Source organism: Lygodium microphyllum, chromosome 2 (assembly GCF_053477565.2).
Source record: "Lygodium microphyllum isolate KBCC chromosome 2, Lygodium_microphyllum_v1.1.10, whole genome shotgun sequence".
In the NCBI taxonomy this organism is placed as follows: Eukaryota; Viridiplantae; Streptophyta; class Polypodiopsida; order Schizaeales; family Lygodiaceae; genus Lygodium; species Lygodium microphyllum.
This window is the reverse complement of record NC_141136.1, coordinates 1,324,896-1,337,077: the sequence shown is the minus strand read 5'-3', so window position 1 is coordinate 1,337,077 and position 12,182 is coordinate 1,324,896. Positions and strand designations below refer to the sequence as shown.

Here is a 12,182-nt window from a genome sequence, read left to right as displayed (position 1 = left end):
ATTGACCGATGCCACAAGAAGAAAGGCAAGCAACAAGATAAGCAACATCGTTAATATGCTACTGCAAATACCTTATCAGATAGTGACCTTGATGAGCCACCTATTAGTTCTGACAAGGCCCTTAATGTATCGTTCAGTCATTGTCTCTTTGCAATGATGAACCCTATCAGTATGCTTTTTAAATCAAATCCTAAATAAATAAATAAATGTGGTTTGGAATTAGACATTGACCATGCGCATGCATGTGTAAAGACCTTTCTAAACACATACTATGTGGGGTACTTTACCCAGAGTTTTATCCAAAAAGATTTGTACTTTCCGTTTATGATTCTATTAGGAGCTATATTTCAAGGGGGATTGCGACCACTTACGGCATGACCTCTGAGTTGATCCGAAAAGCTATACCCATGTATTTGGTCTCTGGTTATGTGTCTTTGAGCCTCATCGGCTTTTGATTAGTCTCTGAGCCTCATTGGCTTTTGATTAGTCTTTGAGCCATGCACATGCACCTTTGAACTATGCTTTACTTCGGGTCCCTGAGCATTTTGATAGACTTTGTCACGATCTTCCTCACAGTGCATCTCTCTCACTTATGTATCTTCTTTCCAAAATCATTGTACGGGATTAGACACTACCTCTTAGTGCTACGACCTTCCCTTTTCCTTTTTCTTCACCCATGACCCGAACGGGATTTGTTAGATTTATTTATCCCTATTTGTGAGCACATATTATTGTGTGTAAAAGTGCGTGTTTATGTGTGAACACCTTTTGCATCACTTAGCATGTAATAAGGGTCAAAGGTGTAGGTAGATACCTCAGCCTATATATTCAGGCTCTTATCACTTGTACTTTCATCACAAACTATCACATGAATCTACTCAGCTTGTGGTTTACTTGCAGGAGCGCTCTCTCTCTCTCTCTCTCTCTCTCTCTCTCTCTCTCTCTCGGAAAGATTCATTGTTCACTATCTTGGGTGTGGTTGTGTCTTCTGCCATAGTTGGTGTGGCTGCATTCTCTGTTCTGTTGTCTGGTATATCTTACTGTTTTTCAAGTTCAAAATTTCAAATGCAGAGGTTGGCAGTACTATATGCTATAATTTAAAATTCACTTATGCATCCATTGTCTATGCAGTAATGTCAAATCAGTGTCTGCCTTTCACAATCGTATTAGTTCTGCAGCATTCGTGGCTGCAATTCACTGCATGTAATACAGTAACCCACTATATCATGCATGTCTTTTAATGATCACAACTGACTGAGACACAAGTTCATGATCGCATTCCTCAGGGGTGCACTGCAGAGGTTACAGGTTCAGGACTGCATCCTTCTCATGACCCAAGTGTAATCAATAGAGGAATTCAAGGCTGGAGTGCTTACTGCATTTTTGCAAGTATAATGCAGAGATTCAGTCAATGGGTGGAACGTTCCATCACATGGAGTTTTCCATCACGGCTGGTTGTTTATGACTATTATCGTCACCATTCACCTTCATGCTGACACTAAAAGCATTGACTGCAGCATTGGAGCAGCCATGCCAGCATCAGAGCATTCACCTTCATGATAATGCGTGCACATGTGCACTTGCACAGGTTTGTGAGCGTGTTGGAGAGTTCTTGTTTGGAGCGAGAGAGAGAGAGAGAGAGAGAGAGAGAGAGAGAGAGAGAGAGAGAGAGAGAGAGAGAGAGTTGCTGTTTTTACGAAAAAAAAAAGAAAAAAGAGAGAGTTGCTGTTGCAGGCCCAACTGGTATCAAAGGAGTTGATAAGAGTTGCGATTTTGTGGCATGAGACGTGGTATGAAGCAATAGAGGAAGCAAGCCGCTTGTATTTTGGAGAGCACAATGTAGAGGCAATGCTAAATGTGCTGTTACCTTTGCACAAGTTGCTTGAGAAGGAGGGTGCTACAAACACCCAAGAGATCACCATGCAAGAAATGCATTTTGTTCAGGTATTGTATGAGTGCTTTCTTTGAAGTAATGTACGTTCTTTAAAATATTATGCACAACAGGGTTTAGTTAGTGGCTGAAATCTCTCTTATGATGGGTAGAGCTGCACATATGGGCACATGATTGTAATATGCACAATATTATGCATAGTTGCTTGCTGAAAGCACAGTGACATAGAACAGCCGCTTTCTAGCATTCCATCCGATTTGCATCACGTCTCTGTACTGTCGTGGTCCTATCCCTAGTTAGAGCCCCCTCTAGTGATGACAGGGGGATAGCAATTCCTGTCCTCATCCCTGTCCCCATTCCCGTCCCTGTCCCCAAAACCTGTGCCATATCACTATGGCTGAGTCTCGATTTTGGTGCCAAGACTTGGTTCTTGTGTGGAGGTTTTCTAACTGGTGGGAAATATGTTTAAAATATGAATGACATGTATGAGGGAGTCCAGTTTCACACTTGTAGTCTAAGAAGACAAGACAAAAGGATGCCTGCTTTAGGCATGATGGCCTTTGATAGAGGTCTATTCATGTTTGAATGAATATGGATGAGGATTCTACCTGTGTATATTTTTTGAGCATTGATTTGCAATGGTTGTATGTAGACCCAGATCTAGGTGTTAAAGGAGCCATGATGTGTCCAACAGAATGCTGCCAGGGCTCCTCCTGGAGGATATCGGTGAGTTAGTGAACGGGACTGGAGGCTACTCAAAATTTAAGAGAGCTAGGAGGGGGGTCATTGATGGATTCTGACAGCTGTTTTCCTTGTATTAGATAGTGTCACAGCGACACAGCTAGTCTCTATCACTCCTATGTTTGGTGTTTATTAAGCTTAGTCTGGTTTAGCAAAAACAAGGGTCGGTGTATTCCTGTTTGGGTGTAGTCAAGATGTGTTTGGCATGTGTTACAGGAAGATGTTGTGAACCAATAACTCCTATGTCAATTAAATTCTAAGTGTCCTAGCAGGTGGGCCTTTTTTGTGAACACAGGTTAGCAAAAATATATTTTCATGTTAGCAAGGACCATTGAGCCAAGGGTGGATGTGCAAACATTATATGATCGCTTCATCCCTGTATGCAAAGCTTTTTAGTTTCCGAAATCTATACTGCACCTAGGTCAAGGGTAATTATTCAGGGTAGTGGTTTTTAAGGGTCGAGTGGGATGAAACAAGTGCCTTCAGTTTGCATAAGGTTCTGAGAAAACTCGAGATGAAATAGCAGGCTTGGCTATTCCAATAATGCGTCCCAGTCTTGAAGAAAACTTGTTTGTATGGAGGGGCTTTTTCTTTTCTTTCACCATGGTTGAAGTGTAATTCCAATGTGGTGTCCTGGGTTGTGTATTGCTATTGCAAACTGGTCTAAGAGTGGAAGATCGTTGAAACTGCCAAATGGGTCGTATGAAATGCTGTCAAAGTGAGGATCATGATTCTCTAGCAGGGTATTATTTTACCAGTGATCGTTTAGTAGCAAGAGAAATGAAATCTAGCACTACATTTGCAATTCATGAATGCCCTTGTTCAGGAATGAGAAAGTCAGATGTGTAGATTCTGAAAGTAATGCCAGACTGACTTTTCCAGCTACTCGACATGTGGATTCTGGGAGCAACTCTAGTTTTTCTCCAAGAGGCAGCAACTTGGCCATATGGATTCTGAACGCTTATTGATTTCATGCTTGCTTTATGCAAATTTTCTTGTCAAATTTAAGCTTTGCATTGTTTGCAGTATAAGCTCTTGCAATGCTAAAGCTGACGCATTATCATATCTCCAGAATTATGGACGGGAGCTTCAGGAGGCGTATGAGTGTTGCATGAAATACCGGAGAACAGGAAAAGAAGCTGAATTGACACAGGTGAGGAAGAAACTTTGACTATGTTCATTAGAAAGATTAAGGCACAAGCGTATAAGGTTTTTTGGTTCCTCTCTTTTCCACCTTTATGATTACCATTTTGGTTGAGCTGGGACTACTGACTCTGAAGGTGTAGAATGTGTACTACTATGTTTTGTTTAAAGAGAACTGTTATTTGTACCTTTTTTTGTTGAATTCGGGAAAGTATTCTGTAGGCTTGGGACTTGTACTATCATGTGTTCAAGAGAATACACAGGCAGTTACCAGGGCTTACCACACTTGAGTTACAGGTCAGTTGATGGGTGACAACTTTATAGCCTTCACGTGAAGGGAGGGCATGGGCATGCTGACTAAGTAGATTGTTTGACTTGCAGAATGTGTCACCAGCACTTCTAAATGCACGAGATCTGGTGCTTGCTGTGCCAGGAACTTACAGAGCAGGTCAAGGTCTTTCTGCCTTTCTCTTAAATGCCTGGCTTCTTGGCCAAAGCTTAAGCAATGTGTTGTGTCCTGGAAATTTCAGGGGCTCCTGTTATCACAATCACTGGATTTGCACCTCAGCTTGTTGTTATCGCATCAAAGCAACGCCCAAGAAAATGCACAATTCATGGTAGTGATGGTGAAGACCATGCATTCTTATTGAAAGGTCATGAAGATTTACGCCAAGATGAAAGGGTGATGCAGGTGATCTGGGTTGATTTTATGGGTCTTTTGATGTGATTTACAAGATTTTTAGAAAAGAGTAGTACATTTATTTCTTTTTGAAGGTCATCTAATGTTTTGATAAGGATTTGTGTTGAGTTGCATCAGCTCTTTGGTCTCGTGAATACGTTGCTGGCAAATGCGCCACATACTGCAGAAAAAGACCTATCTATTAGGCGCTATGCTGTGATTCCCTTGTCACCAAACAGTGGGTTGATAGGGTGGGTTCCAAATTGTGATACTCTTCATCATCTCATTCGTGAATACAGAGAGGCAAGGAAGGTAAATAGAGTGGTGGCTGTCCCTAGTGGCTTCTTTCATTTGTTTACCAGATTTATTGAGTCCTTCAAGCATCTACATTTTGTTGCTTTTCTGTCAATGCCAGATCCTTCTGAACATGGAACATCGTCTCATGTTGGACTTTGCCCCTGTCTATGACAATCTTAGTGTGATCCAAAAAGTTGAGGTCTTTGAGCATGCATTACAGAATACTGATGGAAATGACCTTGCAAAGGTATATCTTTAATGGATGCAATTTAAAGGGTTCCCTGCTTCTGATCTAGTCATGAAATTGTGGATAATGATATGAAACTCCTATACAGGTATTATGGCTGAAAAGTAGAACTTCGGAGATCTGGTTGTCGCGAAGAACAAACTATACTCGTAGTCTGGCCGTAATGAGCATGGTAATCACAGGATGTATTGTCATGCCTAATTAGTTGTGGTCAAGTTATCCTTTTGTGGAAGAGGTAATGAACTTGATGAAATGTTTAGGTGGGTTACTTATTGGGGCTTGGTGACCGTCATCCGAGTAACTTAATGCTACATCGTGTGAGGTGTGTGGGTTTGATTCAGGCTCAGAACAGTTCCTGTTTGCATGTCTTTAGTGGCAAACTTGAGAGCATGCTAAGCTATCTGCAATATTTTTCAGTGGTAAAATACTCCATATTGATTTTGGAGACTGTTTTGAGGCGTCAATGAATCGAGAAAAATTCCCAGAAAAGGTGTGGTGCTACACAAATTTGTTTTGCGCAGCTGTTTTCTGATTCTAGAACTGAAGGATGAATTTATTTTCAGGTCCCGTTTAGATTGACACGAATGCTTGTTAAGGCCATGGAAGTTAGTGGCATTGAAGGAAATTTCAGATCCACGTGTGAGAATGTAGTACAGGTGCTTCGCACCAATAAGGATAGCGTGATGGCGATGATGGAGGTACATCTCAGGCTACCTCTCAAATTGTTGATTATTGTGCAGTTTTGGCTCCTGTTTCTCCAATGCAATTATGGCCTTTAGTTTCTATCTTGATCAGTAGATGGCCTTCTTTTTATGTTTCTGAAAAAAGGTGTGGCTAATTATATAACTAAATGACAATACAATGCAGCTTAAGTGTTTAGCACTCTAGTTGGAGTTAAAAGCAAATCAGATTGGACATATTTGAGACCTCTCAAGGTGGTCTGGGGGGGATGACGGGGAAGAAGCTATGGTAGTGTAACACCACTAGGTTTTTGCCATCTGATCAGGTAAGGAACATGCTATGGCAACCCAAAGTATGAAAAAACTGCTGTGGTGTCACCAGCGTCCCTTGCTCCCCCACATGGGGTTGAGCAGACAGCTTACATATCCCATAGCCTCCCGAGCCACTGATGGATGTGCTTGGGTCACTAGCGATGGACCCTGTCACTAATCAGTTTGTATGTCAGGTCCATAACACTCAGCAGGAGAGAGTGATTCTTTCCTTGGAGAGAGAGGTGGATTCATAGATACTAGCTATGAATCATTTTTTTTTTGCAAATAAAGTGTGGCTAATTCTATTACTTCAGAAAAAACCCTGAATACAACGAAGTGCTCATGCTCAACAGACTAGCTGGAGCTGATGCAGAGTCACAGATATATCAAGTATACAAGCCTCTCAAGGCGGTTTGAGGGGGATGCGGGCAAGAAGCTAGGGGGGGGGGGGGGGGGGGGGGGGGGGGGGGAATCGCCATCCAGGGCTGCCTGCATGCATCATGAAGAATAGGTCCTGGCTGCCCCAGGTGCGCAAGAAATGAGAACGGAGCTCTTGACGAGCTCAAGACTCGCCCTGCACCTGGTCCCATTGGCCGCGGAGGGAGTGGATGATGGAGGTTCAGAGCTCAGCCAAAGTCGCCTGTAGTACTGAAAGGCTCTCCCCACCAAAAACCACCTGACAACGTGTCTTCGAGATGTGCTATCCAATAAGAGTCCTTACGATCTCCCATACCTGAGAGTAGTCTGTTGTGGGCTCCAGTACTTGGCAGTTGGGTAAAGCTTCTAGGCGGACCACTACGCAAGACCCAGCCTCAATGATAAAGATCGTGTCCTGCATCCTGGCCTTATATAGAAGGTGACGGCCCTTGCTGATTGCTCGCTAGTAGAAAGCTCCCCACGAGATACATCTAAGGCTGGGTGCCAAATGGCGGAAAATGCGGCATGCTTCTCTCCACACAAGCCGTGCTGCCTCACACAACCAAATGTAGTGTTTTGGAGTTTCCAAAAGCTGTTGTGGGTAGTGTTTACACCCTCCATCCTACTGCATCTGGGCTATCTAACTCCGCACCGCCTGTCCTCCATGTGCCAAAAGCCATAGAAAATAGGATACCCTCCTCGGCCTCCAGCTGTCCCATAAGCGGCACTAGAAAGTCCGACAGAAGGCATTGGTGATACTGTGCTTTGCCCAATATTTGCTACGTGAAGGTGCCCAGCCCATGTCCTCTTGCATGCGTACACGTCTCCCAATCCTGGCTGTGTACTCCAAGAACCTCAGTGGCTTCTTGGCAATTGCAGTGGCCAACCATAGCCTCTCTCCAGGGTTCCACTCCAGCTCATCATGTGGCCTACTCTCCCATATCCAGAGGCGCCACTCTCGGACCTCCTCCCAGAACACATAAGGGTCCAGATGCCAGGTCTTCCCTTGAAGACCGACTACACGAATCCTCCTCTAAGGAAGAACAATGAACTCCTCATCCTGCTCCCCTTTGTCAAAAGGACCAAACGACCCCTCTCGTGTATGGCGTAGAAAATCCTATAGGGGGCACCACCTACTCTTTGTGTCACTTGTAGGGGAGTACCTGCCGGTGAAAATCTAGCGGCCCATACCTCGCCAGGCTCTATTGGCTCTCTGATCAGGGGGTCAAGCCACTCTTGAGGTATTGCTGCGTCAATCTCCCTTCTCCTCGGCTCTGCTCCTCTCTGACACCCTGATGCCTGCTGCAACATCTCTTGGTCCCCCATCCTGTACACCTGCCGCCATGTCCTGATAGTATGAGCAGGGCCGTCCTCCCAGCCAACCCATTGGATGTGGGGGCACTCGCCAATCTGTATCCCGTCCCTATCTCTGACTTGGGGCTTTCAGACCACCGGCTGGCGGTCTATCTCCTCTTGGTGTCTTGGGGGGCTCTGAATTAGGACCTTACGGAGACCCTGCGACACATGAAGTAGGCTACGGAGGAAGGAGGATCGGGGGGGGGGGGGGGGGGAGGCGTGAATTGGGCGCCTGTGAAGATCCATCTCAAGGATGGCCTCCAATCACGACGAAGCCTCGGTCTTCACTCTTGGAGACCCTCTTGTAGTACAACCTTCTAGGTTTGCCCTCGTGGCGTGTGCCCGCGGACTACTAGCTTACCCAAAAGGGCCAGACTCTGAAACTTTGGGTATATGATCCCAAGCCCTTCCTTAGATCCATGCCGGATGATGGTCACCAACCACACCTTGCCCCGAGAATATCGGAACCGTCTGAACCGGCCCAGAGAAAATTCCACACTAGGTGGTGAAGCTGAGCTACAGAAGACCAGGAGAAATACTAGCATGAGGCGACGTACCATGCCGTTGCTAGAAGGACCTGGTTGACTACTAGGGGTTGGCGTGCTAAGGAAAGGAGTGTAGTACTCTAGTAGGTCGGCTTCCACTTGATAGATTCAAGTACAAGAAGAAGCTGTTGGGCAAGAGTGATGTCGAGTCCCACCTGAAACCCCAGGAATTAGACGGTTTGCCCTTTGCACACCCATCTGAATCCCAAGTAGATGCCCCACTCCATGCTAGAGTTTGGGTTCGTGAGAAAATGAACCGACTTTCGCCAGTTGATTTTCGCTTCCACTACAGTGCAAAACACCTCCAGAGCTAGTCTCTCTCTCTCCAGCATCAGCTCATTGTCGTCTATATATAGTGTTGTATCATTTGCATAGTTGTCAGGTACGACAGGTACGATACCGTAAAATACGATACTAATTGATATCTTATAATTTGATAAGGTACGGTACGATATTAGTACGAAAAAATTAAGATGATTTTTTAAAGAACAAAAATCATAAATAATTAAATGATAGATCATAGAATACATGTTTAAAGTGGAAATAGCCATTTCATTACATAATAAGATGAATACGTGAAGGTGACCATCGCGGTCGCATGGGCTATGTAAATATGCGATACAAAAAAGAGAGATTTATGTCATATACAGTCTAGTATATCTGATACAAAAAAAAAGAGAGATCTATGTCATATGAATCTATGATGAGGCATCACTATCATCATCATCATCATCATCATCATCATCAAAACCATCGGAGTGCTCATCAAGTGAGTTTGAAGATGACTCCTCAGCATCCGATGATGAGACACAGTCATACTCATCCTCACTGATGAGGTTATCATCATCATCAAAGGATGGCTCCCTAGGTGGCAGTTGTGTAGGTAAGGGGGGAATGCCATCATGAGGCATAGGATGTGAGCTACTAGAGCCCCGCCTTACGGATGTCTGCAAGCCACTCGAACCACCCCTTCTCGATGATGGAGGGCGTCGAATGACCATGCCCTTGCTACCACCTACTCAAACTTCTCGCCCACGAGCACACTGACTGCCAATGTCATGAGTATCAACTGCTATAAGCTCTCTATAGAGCTTTGCAAAAATCATCTCCTCGTCCTCCTCCTCCATCTCCTTATGTATACTCAGAAGAGTGTCCCCCGTCAACTTGAATGTATCAACATTCACCTACACAATGCAGTGATGCACGTAAGATTGACCATTGTAAATGCTAAAGTCTAAATTGTAAAGTATAAAGTTTATACTTCAAAGTCCAAAGTTTAAAAGTGAAAACAACAAATTTGAAATGTTATGCTTAAGTGTTTAAACTTTACTTGCTTGGGACTACCCATGCTCATCATAGCCCTCATCATGCGTAAGTTAGTGCACCGATAGACTAGCTGCTCTAATTATCGTATGCTAAGCCGATTGCAAATCTTTGTGTGAATGAGAGAATAGACACTCAAGTTGCTTTCAATGACCAAAGGCAATGCTTTGGGGTTTCTAGAGTCTGTTGTGTGCAGCGCTTACAATCTCCCTCCTCCTACATCTGGGCAAGCTAGCTTCCCACCGCCAAGTCTCCATGTGCCACCAGCCATAAGAAGTACAACACCCTCCTCGGCCTCCAGCTATTTCATAGGCGGCACCAGAAGGTCCATCGGAAGGGCTTCCTGATGCTTTGCTCCGCCCAGTGTCTGCTATGTGACGACGCCTAGTCCATATTTTTCTACATTGGTACATGTTTGCCTATCCTGGCAGTGTACTCTAGGAACCTAGGTGGCTTCTTTGCGACCACAGAGGCCGGCCATAGCCACTCTTGTGGATCCCATTCTAGCTCATCAAGTGGTCTGCCCTCCGAGATCCAAAGGCGCCACTCCCTGAGCTCCTTCCAAAAAACATAGGGGTCCAGTCGCCATGTTTTCCCCTGAAGGCCCACCATTCGAATCCTCCTCCATGAAAGGGCGGCAATCCCCTCATTCTACTACCCTCTGTCAAGGGCCAGACATCCCCCCTCCTGAACGATGAAGAAAGTCCCCTGTGGGGTGCCACCCACTCTACCTGCCACCTGAATGGGGATGCGTGTTGGTGAAAACCTAGCTGCCCATATCTCCTCGGGCTCTATCAGCTCACATATTGAGGGAGCAAGCCACTCCGGAGGTAGTGCTGTGTCTATCTCCCTTCTTCTCAACTCCACACCTCTTTGGTAGCCTGATAATTGCTGCAACACCTCCTCGTTTACCATTGTGTACACCTCCTGCCATGTCCTGATGGCACGAGCCAAGCTAGCCTCCCACCCAGCCCATTGGATGTTGGGGCGTTCACCTATCTGTGCCCCTTCTTGATCTTTGACGTGGGGGTTTCAGATCACCGACTGACTGTCTATTTCCTCTTGGCAGCTTGGGGGCCTCTGGATTAAGGCCTTTTGGAGGCTCTGCCACACGTGGAGTAAGCTGCGAAGGAAAGGTGATCTAGGGGGTTGATTTGGGCAGACGTGAAGATCCATCTCAGGGCACAGTCCTAAAGACCCTCTTGCAATAGGACCTTCTAGGTCTGCCGGCCTGGTGTGAGACCGCGGACAACTACCTTGCCTAAGAGAGCCATACTCTGATACTTTGGGTTGATGATCCCAAGCCCTACCTCTGACCTATGTCGTATGATGGTCGCCCACGCCACCTTGGCCCTAGAATCCCTGGAACCATCAGATCCTGACCAAAGGAAATTCTGCAGTAGGCAGAGAAGCTGCACTACGCATGATGAGGAAAAGCACCAACATGAGGCGATGTACTAGGCCATTGCTAGGAGGACGTGGTTAACCACCAGGGCTTGTCCGGCTAGTGAGAGGCGAACCGTGCTCTAGTAGGTCAGTTTTCTTCGAATAGAATCCAGGACAGGAAGAAACTACTAGGCAAAAGTGATGTCGAGTTCCACCTGGAACCCTAGGTACGAGACGGTCTGCCCTCTGCTTACCCATCTAAATTCCAGGTGGACACCCCACTCCATGGTAGTGTCCGGGTTTGTGAGGAAACCAACCGACTTTCGCGAGTTGAATTTCGCTCCCGCTGCACAACAGAACACGTCAAGAGCCAGCCTCACTCTCTCCAGTATCAACTCATCATCCTCTATGTAGAGGGCTGTATCATCTGCGTACTCTGAGTCTAGCAACTCAGTCTTTTCTCTCACTGGAAGTCGAAGGCTGCCTAATCCACTCACACGTCACCTGAGGAAGTGTGACATCGTTTTTGCGAAGAGTAGAAACAGGTATGGGGCCGAGGGGTAGCCCTGTCAAATTGGATCTCTCCAGCCGAAACTTCTCCCCTCACCTTCCGCCTATGAGAACCCTGTTGGTGGCCGATATGTATAGGGCGGAGACCCCTCGAATCCAAGTGTTGGGAAATCCCAACCTCACCATGGTGCCCTCTAGGAAATCCCAGTCCACCCTGTCATAAGCTTTCTCAAAATCCAAGAGTAGTACGACCAGTCTCTGCCCATTGTGCTGAGCCCACTTTGTCGCCTCAAAGAAGGTAAATACATTGTCAAGGAGGCTCCTATCCTGGACAAAGCCTGTCTGTGTGTCATGGATGATATCTGGAAGCACGTGGCGTAGTCGCCTTTCAATTATCTTTGCCAGTGCCTTATAGGCTAGTGGCAATAAGGTGATCGGTCTCCACTAGGAGAGCTTCAACCGGTCTCCCTCTTTGGGAAGAAGATTGATGAGGCCTTCCAAGACACTCCTTGGCATCTGTCTTGAAGTTAAAATCTCCTCGAAGGCCCTCAGTAGGGGGTCCTTTACCACTTCCTAGTAGGTAGTGAAGAAGGCCTTAGAGAGGCTAGCCTTTCCCGGGCATTTCTGCCCATCCTGTGTATGGAAAGCCTCCTCT

The 12,182-nt window shown here is 45.8% G+C and overlaps 1 protein-coding gene across 1 annotated transcript in view; it reads left to right on the top strand.

Annotated features, from left to right (window-relative positions):
* The window catches only part of TOR (target of rapamycin), a 165,008-nt gene that overhangs the window by 131,439 nt on the left and 21,387 nt on the right, over window positions 1–12,182 (top strand). The window contains exons 44-54 of the mRNA XM_087690407.1: window positions 1,735–1,944; window positions 3,705–3,785; window positions 3,998–4,072; window positions 4,157–4,223; window positions 4,306–4,466; window positions 4,593–4,766; window positions 4,870–4,998; window positions 5,087–5,170; window positions 5,259–5,320; window positions 5,416–5,488; window positions 5,562–5,696. Of these exons, the coding sequence (XP_087546533.1) occupies window positions 1,735–1,944; window positions 3,705–3,785; window positions 3,998–4,072; window positions 4,157–4,223; window positions 4,306–4,466; window positions 4,593–4,766; window positions 4,870–4,998; window positions 5,087–5,170; window positions 5,259–5,320; window positions 5,416–5,488; window positions 5,562–5,696 (1,251 nt within the window). The remainder of the gene's footprint in view (window positions 1–1,734; window positions 1,945–3,704; window positions 3,786–3,997; window positions 4,073–4,156; window positions 4,224–4,305; window positions 4,467–4,592; window positions 4,767–4,869; window positions 4,999–5,086; window positions 5,171–5,258; window positions 5,321–5,415; window positions 5,489–5,561; window positions 5,697–12,182) is intronic.